This window comes from Neopelma chrysocephalum, unplaced genomic scaffold (genome assembly GCF_003984885.1).
Source record: "Neopelma chrysocephalum unplaced genomic scaffold, ASM398488v2 Primary Assembly neopelma1_64, whole genome shotgun sequence".
Taxonomy (NCBI): Eukaryota; Metazoa; Chordata; class Aves; order Passeriformes; family Pipridae; genus Neopelma; species Neopelma chrysocephalum.
The window spans coordinates 3,248,250-3,266,673 of NW_020897721.1; the positions used below are offsets into that span (position 1 = coordinate 3,248,250).

General features: G+C 51.2%; 1 protein-coding gene across 1 annotated transcript; it reads left to right on the top strand.

Moving 5' to 3' along the window:
• Window positions 1-6,430: 6,430 nt before the first annotated feature.
• Window positions 6,431-18,314, top strand: LOC113967598. Its single transcript, XM_027683307.1, has 4 exons — window positions 6,431-6,930; window positions 7,044-7,154; window positions 7,348-8,093; window positions 17,805-18,314. Exons 3-4 carry the CDS (start codon window positions 7,616-7,618, stop codon window positions 17,978-17,980), a joined length of 654 nt encoding a protein of 217 aa, XP_027539108.1. The 5' UTR covers window positions 6,431-6,930; window positions 7,044-7,154; window positions 7,348-7,615; the 3' UTR covers window positions 17,981-18,314.
• Window positions 18,315-18,424: the final 110 nt, after the last annotated feature.

The window sequence follows — 18,424 nt, forward strand, 5'->3', positions numbered from 1 at the left end:
AGGGTAACTGAAGGCAGGTATAGCCTAGGATGGGAACTATAGGATCTCTGACTGCTGAGGTCAGGCTTCCTTTCCTTGGGACACAACTTCACAGCCAGACTGGTTTTGAGGCAAAAATCTCTGTGCTCTCACTGCTCAGATCCCAAGGTCACCTTCAGCAGGGTCCCATTCAGGAGCAAAAGTTTGTGTGCAATGTCACTGAAACTCAGCACCACCATGAACAGAAGGGCTGCTGCTCCATCACTCACTGATCTTCCTGAATTGTCTAAATGTGCATGGACTTAGTGGATGTGGCTAAGTTTTTTTTTCTGTTCTCTCTGATAAAAGAAATAAAGCCTGTAAGGTCATTTTTACACTAACCCACAGATTGCTCTTTCCATCAAAAACATCAAAGAGTGCTCCAGGGAAGAAGGAAATATGAAGCTCTCTGTGCTTGATGGGACAGAAGAAGATGTTGATTACAATTGCAGTGAAGAAGACTCGAGTTGGATTCACCGAGAAAAGCTGTAACTCGGCACTGAAGGACAAGAACCGACTGCATAGCTGCTCACTGATGAGAGACCTCCTTCATCTGTGGAACAGCAGGTTCAGCCAGGAGAACATTCAATGCAAACAACATTTTGAAAGCCAAGAGCTTTGGTGAGCTGTGAACAATTTTATGTAACACTAGTGGACATTTAATACCTTCATAGCAGTAAAGTGCAGGAGTCAAAGGATTATGTCTCCGTGTGGTTAACAGCCTATGCAAAAAAATCCTGCCCTGCTCATTATGAATGTCACCTTAAGTCTTAATTCAGACTTCTCCTGGGGCTTCAACTCATAGAAGTGAACATTTCCCTGGCTAAATTACTCTTTAGTAGCATTAAGCAGGCAGATTGAAAAAAAACATGCAGCACTTCCATCACAAAATAAAAAGATGGAAGGGATGCAATCACACCTCTGGTTGCACGTGGGTTAAAAGGGGTTTCCAAACTTGTTAAAAACATTTCTTTCCTTTTCTGGTTCTGCTCCTGAGTTTATCCTATCCCAAAGTAATCAAGCGTTTTGCTGCCACTGCCAATCACAACTGCCTGCTGCTGACAAGAGAAGCGTTGCCGCTAGAGTTGGAGCACCACGGGGTGCTCGAGGCAATGCCCCTGCTGGGATGCAGCAGAGCTCAGTCCAGACTGGAGCTGCTTCATGCTCCTGTCACTCAGTCCCGGGCTCCTGCAGTTCACCAGGAGTTGGCTGACCTTGCCAGACCTGAACGGGGAGAAGGGATGCTGTCACCCATTTTCAGCCTTCACTCCAGAAGGGCTGTGCCCACTTCTTTCCTCTGTTTCAGCACCCAGATACCTATAGCAGGGGGATGTTCCCATCCGTGATCCACCATTTGCACACATTGCTTTGGAGCACAGGAAAGGGAGTGTTACCCACTTCCATTTAGTAACAGGCTAATGTTACAGTCCCCCTCTACTATCAGTTCCTTTAATGTGAGCCTGGTGCGGCAGAGACAGCCAGGACGTGGCCCCAGGGGCTGGTTTCCCACCTGTGAGGGTGGGATCAGTCTGCAAACACAGTTACAACCCCAGCAGGCAGCAACGCAGGGATCAGGCATGCAGTGCACTGTGAGGTGCTGAATGAGTGCCTGGGAAATAGCAGGTGAGGGTTATGAGAGGTGCTGGGGAAAGGGCACGGCGGGAGCACAATCTGCAATGCAGAAGAGAGCTCTGCATCACCTCTCGTATGAGGTGGCAGATTAATCAGGAGTCACAGAGTGTATTTGTAACCTGCCTGGCAACCCAGCAGCGCTTCTCACACTCAACCCTACTCAGCTCTTCCTCCACACCTGAAATACCAGCATAACTTTAGAGGTCCCTTGTTAGAAGTGGGTCCTTGTCTGGGAGGAGAAGACACTGGAGCAAGGACTTTGCGAGGGACTGGCAGCAGAACCACACACTCCTGTGTGTGTCTGTAGGGAGTGAGAACTGGTGTCTGGGGAGGTCTCTATTCCTGTATTTCTAGCTGTGATGAGGAGGGTATTTCAGGGAGGGAGGTAACTTCTCCTATTTGCCTTTCTCAGTTCCCTCATTTCTTCCTTTCCTCTACCATTGTTGACATTTCAAGTTTCCTCCTGGAGCCCAGATGTTAGCAGGTGGACCGACACCTCAGTCCTGCCCTTTCAAACTCTCTGAAGACTCTAACAGGTTTGCTCCCATGCAGTTTCTTCTCCATTTTGCTTGAAAGAAACAGCTGGTGACTTTTTTATCTACATATCCAGCTTAGATGGCAGAGAAAATAGAAAATGTACAGACTGCCAGCTTCTCCCTCCAGATCCCTTCGAGAGGCTTTGGGAGGTGTTGGATGCACACAGCCTGACTCACTTTCTCACTGGGTTTCAGGATAGTAAAGCTCTGAGTAGAATAAGACATGGAAAAACAGTACTTTCCCACCTGTTGGGATGAAGCCTTCCTCTTCTGCTTTGCCCATATGTGTCAGATTTAACCACAAATAAGCCCTACAAATGCTTTTTTTGCCAAAGCATTTTCTAGAGATGCAAACAAAACGTGTAACTCACTCTTCCCACCTCAGCTCCACTGCAATTACTCCTGTTGCCCTGGATTTGTTTACTTGGGAAATGTTCCCCTTTCTTTCAGGAAGCAAGCTTTTCATGCTGGATAATTTTGTGCCTGCCTTCAGCCTCTAAAGTCCTTTGAACAAGCCAAGCTGTCTATGAGATGGTACCACACGCAGAGTTAAAACCCCACTTTGCTTACCAGAGACAGCAGATAGGGAACAGTCTTCCCAGGCACTGCACTTAATGTGGCATATTTATTATGTCTATTATTATTATAATCTGGACTTCTTCAGCTTTGGGAGCATGAATAATACAGCATCAAAAAAACATTTTTAAAAAGGTGTTTTTATATATAGATAGATAAAGATAGCTCGCTCTGATTCACCTGCTAAAAATTGCTGCTGTTCCTTGTTTGTTTGTTTTGTTCAAGCAGAAATCGCTGGGCAAGAGGAATGCCAGGAACGGGAATACAGGATAAGCCTATATTTTACAACTTCTTGTCATGCAGGGAGGTTGCTGTCAAAACTTTGGTACAGGTATGGAATTTGCTTGGAAGTGAAGTCGCTGTTGCAGGGTGCAGTGCAGAAGCTGAGCACAGCCAGGCAGGGAGGCAGGGAAGAGCATCTGGCCCATGCAGGGATGAATGAAGGTCAGCATGCCTCATCCATGGGAAGGCTGCAGAAACTGGGACAGGAACTGTGCAGCCCCCATGAGCTTGCATCTGGATAGGAACGTGAATGTCACCCTGCGTAGTTAAAATTTGCATGGTTTGAAGAAGTCCTGTGAAGACCGTTTTACCTTGTGCCATATGAGGGCGTAGATCTTTGTGCTTATTCTGCTGACAGTGTGTGGTGGTTTCTCTGGTGGGGGCCAGGGTTTGGTGTCGGCAGCCAGCACAGAAGACAGACACAAAAAACACCTTAAGGCTGTAAAAATTACCCTTGGGCAAACAAATGTCTTGCTCAAAAGTGCAGATGGAGATATTGCTGCTGGAGCTGCGCCTCCTGACTACATTTTCTGCCAACTTCTGAATAGCTCTGGGCCAGGGCGAGACACAAAGCCTTCCTAAGCCACGGCCCGCTGCTCAGGGATAAAATCCTACGCTGGTCTCCACCCCTGCAGCTCCATTTGCACCTGACAGTCGTTGCCACATCCACAGCCTGTTGCCTCCATGTCCCTTATGTGCTGCCGAGGAGGACAAGCAGCTGGGAACAGAGTCAGATCTCCAGCTGGGCTTCACCCTGTGTAGAGACCCTGGGATACGGTCCCAGACACAGACAGGAATCAAGACTGTCTGCTCTGGGCATTGCTAGCAACGTGTCAGGGCAGTTTTTCAGCTCTGCATGGACACCAGCGTTATCAAAGACAAGTCCCAGTAGTCAGTTGGATCCTGCCTTGGTGGAAATAAAACACCAGTGCTTTGACTGTAGTTACGTAGGGAATAAGCCATAAAATAAAAATACCAAGGAAATAGCTGAAAGAAACCCTCGACATCCATCATGAGGGACAAGATCTTTCTTGACCCACTAAAACATTATTTGTTCTTTTTCCCAGGGGCCAAAACACCGCTCTTCTGCATGAGATATGTGTTTCATTGGATATGTGTGTATACCTAAATTTAATTTGTCCAATTGCATTAGGACAAGCAGCTAATTCTAAAATTCATTTTGCTCCTATAATCAACCCCTCTGCCAAATGGCATTTGAGTGGAATTGTGGAGATTGTGATTTTTATTTAAAGTGATTTATTGAAATCATTAGCAATGTTCCCTAAGTGGAATCCATGGCAATCCTTTTAATCTTCCCCCCATCACAGTAAATGCAAACATTTTTTTTAATAACAGAGAGTTTGAAATATAAGGTTATTAAAATCCACACTTCTATATTTCTTCGTGCTCTCTCCCTCTGTAATGGGATGGAAACCATAATTGTGGAAATAAAGCCTCCCTTTCAGACCTGAGATGCAGAGAGTGCATAATGAACAGTTAAGCATCTATTTAGTCACTTTGAATTGATGAGGGTGTTAATGAAAATGAAAGGAGCCAACTTTCCTTCCACTCCAGGGAAACACAAAAGGTGGAGGGGTATTTTTGTGGTATTACCCTCAGCCCCTTTAATGAAGTCAGTGCCTGCAGCAGAACTCTGAGCTTCCCCAAGTGCTTTTCCAGCCTCTTCCCAGAAGTGCTCAGTGGAGGTCTAGGAAACCAAGGGGGTCTGCCCTGTGTCCCACTGGAGCGAGGTGTGGGCTGATGTCACCAGCTGTCCCCAGACATGCAGACAGCTGCCACTTTTGCCCCCAGTTTCTCTGATTAATCTCCCCATGCACAAACAGCTTTACAAATCTTTTGCCCCAAATCACTCAGCTCCATCCCCTCCTGGGAATAAAAAGGCACAGCCTGGTGGGATCCTGCCTAGGATTGTCACATCCCAGAGCCAGGCACAGGGATGGCTCAGCCTGGACCAGATTCTCTCCTCTTCCCTCTGGTTGATGCACTGGTGCCATGGCAACTGCTAACACCAAACAACTGCTGTGAAAGTACAGTTTCAGAGCAGCTTCGGTCCCCAAGGACCAGTGGGCATGTCCCAGGGGTTATCCTCTCCTCCTGAGATCCCCAGCCAAAGGATGTGCCTCTGGAGCAGGGCAAAGCCAGCCTGCACTGAGTTATCCCTGCACAGATCCCAGAACTCAGTTTGCATTGAAAAGTTTTTATAAAAAATAATCTTGCCATGTTTTCCCTCTTGGGAGGATAAAATCTGGCGAGAGGACTCAGAGTCTGAGAGAGGAGCCATTTGCCCTTAGCTCCTGACTCCTGCCCTGGCCCTCAAAACACCCCCATGGCTTCATGGTCTGGAGGCAGAGGGGCCACTTCAACCATGATAGTGTGGCAGGGGGACATCAGGACATGTCCCATTGCAGGATATGTATCCATGCAGCTGTCCAGATGTCTTTCTGTAACCAGTCATAGCTCGATTACTTGTGAGAAGAAATTTTAGGATGCTGCTAAATGTTCCTGGGAGCCAGAAGTCACTGTGACGTGGCCCATACACACTCCACAGAGAGGAGAAAAGCTTTTCCCTCCACATCTTCTTTGCTCCTGGGCTGTACAATCTGTCCATCACAAAACTAAGCCCTGGTGATTTTATCGTACGGGAGAGATGTTGCCATTTTATTCTATACTCTTCCAACCCCCAGGCAGCTGGCAGGATTGCTGCTGGCTGGTAACACACACAGACAGACACACACAAAAAGTTAATCTTTTGCTATTATTTCTCAGAAGCTCCATTTGGCTGCATTCAGGCCTAACGTGGTGATTTCCTTGCCCTCGTGACAGCTGTTTCTTACATGGGGAAGCAGCACTAAAAAAAAAAAAAGGCAGAAGTGAAAAATGGAGCTGTGATTTATTTTCACCTCCAAATATAGAAAGACAATTTCCCCCTCTCTAAGATTTCCTCTTCCTCCTCTTTAATTAAGTCCCAGTGCCTTCAAACCAAGCCAGAACCTCACTGAAATCCCATGCCAAGGCAGATGAGGAGATGTGTTTGTAGGGAACATGAACCAGTTTAAGACCATTATCAAGGTGACCAAGGACGGGCTGGCTCTCACCAGTTGACACAGACAGCTAACCTGGGAGGGGAGAGGGTGAGGCAGCTCAGCGTCAAACCCTCCGGCCTTTCTGCAAACCAGGCATCCCCCTGATGCCAAAACTTTGCTGGGTGGAGGCTGCAGGAGGGGGAAGCAGGGCTGTGGGGAGCATCACTCTTCTGGGATGCTGGCGGTGGGATTGATGGTGTCCTCCCTCCTCCCGGCAGCGCCCGCGATTTGATTTCTCCCTGCCGGCGGCACAGCTCCCAGACAAAGGCTGTGCTGAGAGCGGGCGGGCTGGACCTGCGGGTACCCCCGCGCCCCCACACGCACGCTCCGGCTGCTCCCCGCCTTGCCCTCCACCTCTCCGAGAAGATCCAGCAGACGGATCAAAGCTCATCTTTTTGCCATCGAAAGGATTAACTCCCCGGGGAGCGGCGGCGGAGGCTGAGCCTACGCTCCCGCCACGCATCGCCTGCTTCACGGCGCACTTAGGAGTTGTGGAGCCAACCTCTCGACAGCTAATCCCCCTCCCTGCTGGAGCCGGGGCGGCTGGGAAGAGCGAGCCGGGCTGCAGGGCGAAGGGACAGGAGGGGAAGAGGACGGGGAGGAGTGTGCACACACACACAAACACACACACACACGCAGGCGTGCCCGCACTCCCCGCAGACGGCGGGCAGCGGCACCGCATCGGGGGCTGTGTGCGGGGAGCTCCGTAGGGAGCCGAGCGCCGAATAAAACAAGCTGGAGCATCAGGCGAGGGGATCCGTTCGCTTGGAAAAGTCTTTAAGGTAAATAAAACCCGAGAGCGGCAGCTTCTGGGCTGGGCTGCCCTCCGCGGAACGTGTGCTGGGCTCATTGCTGGCGTGGCCGTGGTCTCTGATTATGGGTTTTGTTTTTAAAGGAATCGATCGGGAGATGCCGGCAAAAGAAGTTGGTGAAAGCGGGGCTGGAAGGGCCGGGAGCTGCGCGCCGCCGGCTCCATCGCACGCCGGGAGCGGCTGAACTTTGTGGGGTTTGAATCTATGTTCCTGTTCTGCGAACGCTTCGGGCAGCGCTAACGGGAGAGTCACAGCGCGGCATCGCACACCTTGTGCCTGAAACCGAGCCTGGGGAACAGCAAAGGGGGGATTTCTGTCTCTCCAAGGACCATTGCCTGTGGAAAAAAAAAAAAAGCTGGAGAAAGGCAATTTATCTTTCTTTTCCAGATGACTGAAAACACCCACAGGATCCTGTCTCTCCGGTTTCCATCAGTGAGTAGCATCAGGGAGAGACGGCTGAGGAACAAAAATGATATCAGTCAAAATCATTCCAGCATCTACGTTTTCCTAAGGAACTTCATGCCCATAGGGGTTTTCTATGGGCATTTCCAGGAGTGAGACCGAGGTACCACAGATGCATCCCTACCGGATCATGTAAGAATTTTCAAATTAAAAACCTACCCCGTCAAGACCTTCTCTGCCCGGTTCGCAGTACATGGTTTGGTGTAAGTACAGCAATTCTCGCCTCTTTCTCTCCTTTTTAAGTCTCTTGAGCTTGGAGATCTCTTTCCTCGTTGCAATTATGATTATTTGCAACATCAGTGCCATCAAAGATTGGAGCACTTTCCTCTCCCAGATCCTCCCCAGCGTTAACAAGACTCTGAACTTGGTACAGCAAGTGGAAGCCACCACCAGCTCGGTGGTAAGTGTCCTCCAGGACCCTGAGCAGGACAACTACCTGTCCAATAGCCAATCCATGAACTCCAGCAACTTCACAGCTGGCCTGGACCACTTGTTCCAGTACTCATACTCGGACAATGACCAGCTCTACAAGGAGTACAAACCCCCTCCTCGAGATGCCATTCCTCTGCCCAAGGCTGTCCTCTACCTTCTCATGGCAGCCCTGGTGGTGGTGGCAGTGGCGTACGCCATCGTCGGGCATCTCATCAAAGACCTCATTTACGACTTTGTAGGTGAGTGCAGGCTTCACACGTTGTGTGCATGTGGCCAAAAAAAGCCTGGTGCAAAGCCTGGAAGTGCTGGCTTGCATCTCTACTTTGATTTGGATGGGGTTTAGACCAATCCTTGATCCTTTCACATTTGGAAGACAGTTAATTTAATGTTCTGAGTTCTCCAAATTGAGGTGTTTGTTGACCACCTTCCTAGAGAAAATCCTTGGGTTTAGCCCCCTTCCTAAAGAAACAAAGCTTGTGCGTGCGTGCATGTGTATAAATGTGTATGTGCGTGAGTCTGTGTTGCCAAATGACTGTAAAATCCTTTGGCCAGTTTCAACTAAGCTTGGATTAGAGGTCTCCAACATGAAAAGTTTCACGGCAACAAATAGCTGAACACAGGATAACAACCCACTAGTGCATTATGAAAGAAAAGCTGCCATATGAGCTTAACCCCTTATTAGACACCAGTGAATCCACAAACTCCTAGGAAACACAGCTCAGCAGTCTGGCTCCCTTGTACAGTCCCTGGCATAGCCATCACAGCCTCTGCAACAAATCTATGCAAAGATAGCTCAAAGAGTGTGCATTTTTGTGAGGTTTGGCTTCCTGGCTCTTTGGTTTCATCCTGTTGCTGATGAACACGGTCCCTCGCCGTCAGGGCAGGAGTGCAAACACTCTGCTGGCTGCTGTGGTCAGGCTGTGGTGCAGGGAGAGGTGCAGACAGAGGTGCTTTGCTGCTTATGGCAAGCCCTCAGTGATTTTGCCCTGTAATTTGTAAGGCTGGTCATGCTGGGGAGTGCAAATGTGCCTGATTCCTCAGTACTTTTGGCCCCAACAGCCAGCTCACCATGTCCTTTTGGGGGTCAGGGCCTTGCTGCAGGGTGCTGGTGACAGCTTTCCAGCTTGTAGGGGGAGCCAGGAGGGATACCCAGAGGGGTTTAAGCTCCTGGCTCACAGAAGTGCATACCCTGCAAAAGCTGTGGGGAGCAATGTCCTCCTCAGGGGAGCAGAGCTGAAATCCCTTTGCACACCCTTGCTCTGAGCCATGGACGAAGCCCTGCAGGCTCCATCTCTGCAGTGGGAGGGAGTTCACGCTCATCTGGAACAAAATCCACGTGTTCATCCTCGAATCCCTTTATTTCCCTGCTCCTGGGACGCAGGAGACACACACCAGCCAAAACTCCATCGGTGCCTGTGGGGCTGTGGCACCCATGGCTTGCTGATGGGAAGGCAAGCCAAGCCCCTTGGGGAGAGGGTCATGACCAGGCAGGAGCTGGCAGATCCAGGACACAGGGATTTAGGGAGGGGGTATTTGGGACAAGAAAGGTCAAACCTCCTGGCAGGGTACAATACTTGGGATCTCACATGAAGCTCAGACAGGAAAATGGCAGGGAGCAGCTGCTGAGGAGTCTTTCTTCGCCCCAGATGGACGGGAACGGATAAATTGTCTTAAGTGTTAAATTTAACACTTAATCAGCAGCTTTCTGGGGCTGTAACATTACCCAGCTCTGCCACTCATCTGATTTAGAGTTGCCTTCCCAACAAAGATAGGCAGTGGGGACAGCACCTAAAAATACACATGCTGCTGCCCCAAGATGCTCAAAGGACCAGGTCAGGCCAGGTCAGAAACTCCCCCAAAGCGGGGGCTGGTCCAGTTGCAGAGCTCCTGCAGAGCAGGGGACCCCCAACTGCTGGGGTCCTTGATGCAGGAGAGCACAGATGTGAGTGCTCAAACCCACCCCTTGGTTGGGTACTGCAAAGTAGGGCCAAAATTGGTACAAATGCCATGCCCCTGTGGGCAGTGAGGGAGGCTGCAGCCACGGTCCGGGACACCCTTGCCCCTGACTGAGCTATTTCCAGCTCAGCAGCAATGCTCCCTGGTGACCTTTGGCTTCAGCCTCTGCGTGGGACGAGGTCAGCAGGGTGCCCCTTCCTCGCAAAGCCTTTTGCAAAGGGACTTCCACAGCCTTTCACAGCACCACGGCCATCGCAGGGCTGGGCAGGCACAGGGACAGCCCCGGGGTCTGCCCGCTCCCCGCCACTTCGGAAGAAGCCCTTTCCCAGTTCAGCGCCCTCGCTGAGGGCAGAGCATTCTCTCCCTGCCCAGGGTGGAGGCAACATCTTTCCAAGTTAGGGTAAGAAATCCAGATGTGAGCTTCTTCCCCATCCAGGCAGAGAGGAAAAGGCGTTTCCAGAACTCCAGCAGCACCCCTCAGTGCCGAAGGCTGCCTCCAGCTCATCCTAGTTAGCACTCCGGGCCTGTCTTCCCACAGCTGATGCGCTTAAAAAGAGCCAGTCCTCGGAGGAGAGCGGACGAGCCTGTGTTTGTTAACACTGCCAAGGAACAGCCTTTAAAGAGAAGGTTTCATTTGAATGAGTTTGCATAAAATTACTTTAGGGACAGGACAGAAGGACCAAGGGATAGTAAATAAGAAGCTGGCCTATTAGCTGCCTTTAACACAATGCCTGGATTTATATACTCGGCAGCAGCTCCAACCTCTGCTATCAGCATTTCTGCACTAAGCATATTTAGAAGGATACAGAGAGAGATGGAAATAAGATGCCAAAGGGCTGGAGCCTGTTTCAGGGAGATTAAAGTGTGAATAGTTAATCGCTACTTTAAAGAGTCACTTGGAGGCATCAAGGGTGATTTTGACTCCTCAATAACAGCTTGTCAGACATAGCTTGGGAAGTCAAAGCATCACCCAGCCCTGTGCACTCACAGGGACTGTGAGAAGCAGGCACTGGGCTTGGTTTGGGATGGCAAAGGGGTTCTCGGGATGCTGCCAAGCTCTTTCCCTGTGAAATCTGAACAGGTATTTGAGACACTGACACCTCTCTTGCAGATACTTCTTAAAAAATCAATTAGAGCTTGCCCAGGCATCCCCAGGGGGAGATGAACAATGCTGCAATGCCCAGGAGGGTGGGGAGGAGCGGAAAATGGGAGGCTGCATTGGAGGAGGGGGAAAGATGCATTGTCGGAGAGGAGGAAGGCAGAGCACCTGGATATGGATAAGAGGGCTCTGAAAGAGACCCTCTTCAGCTCTTCCTGGAGAGACCAGACCAAGGATAGCCCAAAACACCCTAATTTCTCTCTGATCCCTCTCCACTTGCTCTGAGCTGACAAAGTCTCATGTTTGACACTCTCCCAAAACTCATCAGACGTCTCTGCTTGGGGATGGATGTGAGCCCCCCGATGAGGTAGAAAGGCTCCTGCGTGAGTGCAGCTCAGACCCAACCACGAGTTAAGGCAAATTGGGTCGAAGCATTTGGAAAGCTGCTTAACTCGGAAGCACTGGAGAGCTGCCAGAGCCGGCGCTGCGGCGAAGAGCCGGCTTGGCAAATGACAAGCCTGTCACCAACGTACGAAGCGCCTAATTACTGCAATCCTCGGGAATCAGCCCGCCCTCCCTCCTCCGTCCCCAGCAGTTCACTGAATAGCACCCTCATTTAAACATAAAATTGGAGGAAAAAGGGTAAAAAATAAAAAGTTTGACTGGAAACAAAGCTGTTGCCATGGAGACTGCACGCGTGTGGTCCCCGGGAAAGGGGAAAGCATCTCGCTCCTGCGCGGGAACCACACGGGAAGGGTCTGATGGTCTGCGTGGGAGCGATGCTTCGCAGGGAGACCTTTGCTGGTGTTACCCGAGGTGACAGCCAAAGTCTCTCTGAGTTGCTGATCCCCAGAGGAGACCTTGGAGGAAACTTTTCCTTTGGGAATGGGCCCAAGGCAGATGCCCAGCTGGGGCAAGGCAGGGTGGGTTCACTGACACCGGCGGGACTGTGCTGGTCGATGCTCTGGGACCGTTCAAAACCCTGCGCCATTCTTGGAGCGGGGTCTTTCTTCTTTTTGCGCTTTTGACCCACCGGCTGTATTTTTATTTTTCATCCTTATCTCTAACTGCCACATTTCAGGCTTCCTTAGGAAACGGTCTCCTTGAACAAAGAAACTGTGCATGAATGTAACATTGCTGAAAATAGCTGCTGGGTGATCCTGCAGGGACTTGGGATCCACTTTTAATTGCTCCACACAGAACCGCAGGGCTCTTAGGATAATTCAGCCCACGGCAGGGATTGCAGACAGCATCTTAGACCCATCAGAGAGGAATTACGTCTTCTTTTCAGGCTCTGTTTTGAGGATGATTCCTTTGCTTCCCAAAGTTGTGGGAAAAGAAGATACCACATCGTGTTCCCTTCTGTTTCTCCATCTCAGTGCTAACCCACCTCTGACACTGACACCCCACCTCAGTTTCCCTTCTGGTGCATGGGGGTATATCAGGGGTTCCTGAGCTGCTGTTTATGGGCACTGATGTCTAGCAGTGGCTGCTGTAGGGTGGCTTTCACTGGGTTAGTTCCCACTCCCGTGGGAGTGTACTAACTGCCTGTACTACCAGGCAGATGCCCCATCCCCACATCCACTCTGGCACTGCCGCAGCCACAGGCTGCAGCTGTTGGCCAAACAAGTGGCTGCAGTGGCCTTGCCCTCCAAAAAGAAGGGAGAGGTGGCCCCACTCCAGGATAGCTGCATTTGCAGCCAAATCTTTGAAGCACAAAGCCGGAGCAGTGGAACAGCTTCCAGCATGCGCTGCCGGGGATCGACCAAGGCTGGCCCCAGGGATGCACCATCCCACAGCACCATTTCCATTCCTGCCATCGTGTGGTCCAGTGGTGGGCTGCCAGGTCCCTGGGGCAAGGACTGTGCCTTTCTACTCCTCTGCAAGCACTGCTCTTTCTTGAGCTGAGACCAACCACGACTCCTCCTCACTCTCTGGCCGTCCTCACTCTGTCTCTGGGGAGAACATCCAAGACTATAAGATATGGAGAGCAAATATCCACTCCCAGGAGCACGCCTGCCTCCCACCTACCACACCTGAGTCATCACCTCTCTGAGACCCATTCTCTGGAGCAGCAATGCTGCCCGATGGATGGGCTTGGTCCAGGGTTGTTCTGGTGCAGAGAAGCTGTTTTTAAGAGAATATCATAATTAATTGATCCGTGTCATGCCCTTTCCCCACCAGACGCTTCATGCCGGTGGCAGCTCTGCAGAGGGACAGTGTCCTTACCTGTCTATCAGCAAAGCAGTGTGCTCGTGTTGCTTGGGGTGCAGGACAATTTTGACTCAGCCAGCACAGCAAAGCTAACAAATTTCTTCAAAACGGGGAAGGAAGAACAGGCCCCAACAGCAAGTTCATTTAGAAAGATGTGAATCTGGGGGAAAAGGGGATTTCTAACAAATTACTGTTGCCGGGGCAGACACAGGTTTTCCAACAGAACAAACCTGGGAGTTATCTGCTGATTTTGCTAATGAATAAGTAGAGCCTGTCCTGCAAATGAGACAGATACGATGTCCAGCTGTGAATGCTGCATCCTGTCAAACACATGAGGGATACCCTTGAACTCCTGTCCGTCGGGAACGCTTTGGCCAGAGCTGGTCCAGCCTTGCTGCAGAGCACAATGTGATTGCTGGGTCAGGACTTGTTTCAAAGAAAAAGGAGCTTCCTGCTGCTGGGAAAAGGGCTTTTTTAGCAGCTGCTTTCACACCCAGCTCCATTTAAAGCAAAATTAGAGCACGAGTTTGATTGTTCATCGAACATGCTACCCCTTCCTTTCCTTGTTTCCATCTCTGCAGGGACTGTGAATGTCTCACTCACCATTTAAATTTTAGCCCTTTCTCCCACCTCCCTCTGCTCTTCTGCTGGGGATATCTCTTTTTCAGTGGCTGAAGTGCCTCGTGGACATCCCACCCTGTCACCAATGAATGCAGGGGACCTGGACACCCCCACTGGGATGAGACTGGGGGTAGAGCATCCCTGTGCCCCTCTGCACACAGACAGCAGGAAGCTGCTCCCCGCTGCCTGCATTATAAGGGTTTTCCAAGTGAGGACCATCCTTCACGCTGCTGGTACAAGGAGGGTACACTGTGACATCTGGGCAACCCCAGTGTTTTTCTGCCCCCAAAAATTCGGCACATCTCAAGGGTCTGCTTCCAGGGGTGCTGTCAAAGGCTCTGACAGAGCCAGGGAAGTGCAGGGGAGCTTTGTGCCACGTTACTCTGCTACTTATGGATAATAATAATACAGTTGCTATTCCACAACTCCTGATTTGCCCAGTCTGCTCTATCTCCTCTCTCCAGCTGCTTTGGATCAATCGCTCCGTATCGATCTCACCCCACCTCAGCACTTCCCACCTCTCCATTCGCCCCGCAGACCTCAGCAGGCACACTGAGCCTCGGCAGCTCCTGAGGAGCAAGGAGAGGCGTCTCTGGGTTAGATGCTGCTCCCCCAGCCTGGCTGAGAAAGTCACTTTGTCCCTTTCTTTTATCCAAGACATTCACAGACCTGCCCATGTGCATGCCCTGGATTTTGCAGCACGTGTTACGAGCTCCTTCCAGTGGCTGGGTAGGGGCAGGAAATGCTTTTTCTTATCTCCAGAGTGCGACTGTCCTGGGTCCAGAGGTGCCACCACCCCAGGAGCACACTGTGTGGTCCCTGCTCACCCCAGCTCTGCCCTTGGGTGTCCCAGGACCATTGGGTGTCCTGGCTTAGCCTGATTTTGCTTGCCTTCTTGCTGGAGCTTGCATGAACACATATGTGGACTTTGATCCAAAAGAGGATTTTGTTTTCCTCTCAGTGGCAATTGTGTCTATTTTCTGTTACTCATTCAGCCCCACTGCCACATGTAAGAGATAGAGAGAGAAATACCTGACATGATGCTAAGGGCTACAGCTACCTTTAGCTGCCACCACCATGCCTTGGCTCCCAGCCCTTCACCACCCTCCATTACCCGATTACACCTTCCCTCGGGGTCGTTATCCAAGGTTTACATCATGTGCTTGTGCATGACGTGAGGTTGTGCATCCCATCCCCTGCAAAGGCCCTTCCGCATCAGAGCAAGGTTTAATCCCATTGATGCCAAAGATGTGCAGCTCTCCTCTCTCTTCTCCATCACTCCTCCCCAGACATCCCACAGGGGAACCTGTGAGACCTTGATTTCTCACCCACAAACTGAGAGGAGCCACAGGGTGAAACTGGGGAGGAGCGTGCGTGGCTGGGACAGATCTGGCAGTGGCTGGCAGGGGAAATGAGGGTGCTGACATTTTTATGGTTGTTTCTCCAGGGTCCTGCTGGCAGGAGATTCTCTGCCAGCTCCACGGGGCCTCGCTCCCCTCTTCCACACATGGCAACACGCTGAAGTTACAGGCCATAAATGGCCACAAATAACGTGTAATTGTGTAATTACTTCACTCCTTACTTACACAGTCAAATCATAAAGGCATCGCAGTAAATACCCTCTAATGACAGCCTAATTACATCTTCCTGCAGATTACTGGGTAATTAGATCCAGCAGGCTCCAGAAATAATTCCCAGGGAAGCAGTGGTTCGGATTAGCGCGTACAATCCAGCCTGCTCTTACCCAGGAATTAGACTGTGGCAGCCTCACACAAGCCACCTTCCCCAGGCACCCTGGTCAGCCACATTCCCTTTGGTGACGGTGCATTGTGACCCTTTTCCCATAGAAATGGCTTTTGCTGGTCCCCTTGGTGCTCTCCCAAAACACCCATCCCCTGCATTTCTGCCTTTATCACAGTGCTGCATCCAGCTCCTGCTTCTTCTGCTGCCTGCAAATGTCCCCAAGGTTTTGTCATTTTGGCCACCAAGTGCCACTCCCCCTCACTCACAGGCATCCAATGCTGAGCTCTTTGCTTCCTATTGCTCACAGCAATCCTCATCCAGTGGCTCCCAGGATATCTGGGGACCCATCGCCCCTTTTTTCCTACCGCTTATTCCCCTTCTTCCTTGCTGGACCAGCCCCTGCTCCCACTGGAGTTTTACAGCTGACGTCAAGGAAAGCAAGCCAAGACCTTTATAGTATCTGTAGGAGGCAATCTTGTTACTGCTTTGGATTCTCCTCACAGCAAGTGTCTGTGCGGGGGCTGGAGGAGCCTGGAAGGTCTTGGGGACAAGAGGCTGGGGCTCTGTCTGGCGTGGACCCAGCCCAGGCTGCAGGGCCAGACCAGGAAGAAGACAGTGGAGTGTTTGGCTTTAGTCTAAATCCAGTAAAGCCAAGAAAAATCGAAGCTACAAAGGAAAAAATACCTAAATGAGCCTTTTGGGCTTGGGTGATTTCCTTGGGGAAGTGTTGTGACGGAGGGCCCAGGCTCTGGCTGGGGTTGTGGATCATGCAAGTGAAAGCTAAATGCCCTGGTTGGGACTTGGGACAGACTCAGGGCTCCCCAAAAACCTTTGGACCACATCTTTGCTGAGATTCCCAATCACTCTTGCCAGCACTGTGGTAGCTGAGGGAACTGTGGTGGTCCTTCTCCTGCCATTCCCATTGCACAACCAGCAGATCCTGCTAGCGCACTTATGGAAGTAAAGAAAAAAGGAAAACCAAGAAAAAACAGTCACTCTCTGGACATGTTGCCTGTGCCCGGTGTGGTGGGAGCATTATCCTCCTTGGAGCCAGCAAATTTGACCTACAGTGCACACACCGAGTGCAGAGAGAACCACAGGTCATTCTTTTCTCTCTTCTCACACCTGCAGAAATGTCTGGACGCCACGGGCGAGCCGAGAAATTAGATCTTTCATTCTCTTCACACTTGATGGCATTTGCCATCATTCAGCCTCAGTTTTGCTGCAAAACTTTTTTCTGCAGCCCATGAGAAAGGCAACTTCTCACTGGGAGTGCATTTCTCTGTCCCTGCTCCACCAGGCAGCCCACATCCTCCACCAAAGAGCTGCAGTTGAAATGTCCTGTGGGGACAGAAAATACCCCATGCCACAAAGGAGAGAAATGCTATTTCTTGAGAGCAATCCATTGGCAAATAAGTGGAGTCCCTCAGAAAAAGCTAAACCAGGCTGGCCCTTTTGTCTGCCTCCTGGCAGCTATCTCTGCTTTATTCTGGGAGCAGGGCTAAACCAGGGGGGTGTTGATGCTCCACTGCCCGCCACCACCAGGTTCTAGGGTTCTTCTCGCCTCGCCTGGATTTCCCCAGCTTTGGTTTCCTCGTTGTTGCTGCCTTCCCATCATGGCTGGGCATGGGCTCTCACTGCCAAAACATCCATTTTTTTTTTAAAATAGCTGTTTGGGAAGCAGCACCATCTGCCTCCACTGAGCTGCAGCCCCTTGTGCTGCAGGGGGTGTCTTGGTTATGCCACCATCCACTGTGTTTTGGATCAGCTTTTTTGGATCAGCTCAGAGCCACGTCCTGGTGCTCTGGTGACCAGCAAGAAGCACAGCCCCAAAGCTGCCATGGAGGGTTTGAAGCCCTGGTGTGGCTGTGATACACTCTTGAGGCAAAAAAGCCATGTCCCCAGCCATGCCTCCGGCCCAATTTGGATGTCACATAGTTATTTAATTGTCCCCTCTGTTTCTGACAGCAAAAACCCACTGTAGGAAATACATTGCCGGAGAGCCCAGATGCACACTTCACTTCACAGGCACGTCATTCCCATTTTTGGGATTAGCAGAGTGATTTCATTTGCCTAAGCCGGGAGGGTTTCCAGAAACCAGCAGCCTGAAAACCAGCCCAGAGCTGGGAAGAGCAGACAACCCCACAGGAGCAGAAGGGGCTGAAAGGGCAGTGGTGGGCAAGGGACCCTCCTGGGAGGGCGAGAACCCAGAGTGAGAGGTAGGATGCAGCAGGAGGCAGCAATTTTCCAGCCAGCTTGGACTGTGGGAGCAGCCAGAGGTAATCAGGGACTTGTTTTGTGCTTTTCCCTCCTCCAGACTGGATCTTTGGCCCCAACCCGGACGACAACAGCAACAAGAGCGACATCAACTGCATCAGCAACAGCGTCAACGAGATGAGCGAGATGCCCGAGGCGCCGCGGCACCGGGACCGGCAGCCCCAGGACGTGGTCATTGCCATCAGCGAGACTTGCCACTTGCCACAGCAGACGTGACCGGCGCGATGTCCGGGCCAGGCGGGATGGAGCAGCGGGATGGAGCAGCAGGATGGAGAGCAGGAATGGAGCAGAGGGATGGAGCAGTGGAACAGTGCAGCAGCCACCTTGCAGGACCGGGCAGTGAGAGGAAGGGATGGGCAGAGCCGGCACTGCGGAGCAAAGCCCTTCTCCCGCTGGCTTTGCCTCTAAGGACCTTGCTGGGGTGGGTGGCATTGCCCCTTCTCCCAGGCTTGTCAGCCCTGTCCTGACATCTGCCCGTGGGTTTGTGACCCCTTCTTTGTTCCCTGTGAATAGCAAAAAAGAAAAAGCAAATGCGAAATACACCCACCAAGCAAAGCTTGCAAGAGAAATGAGCTGGAGAGAAGCCGGGCGGTCCTTTGGCACGTGGCTGTCCAGTGGCACGGGAATGGGGTGGTGAAAAGGGCAAAGGAGACAAGGAGG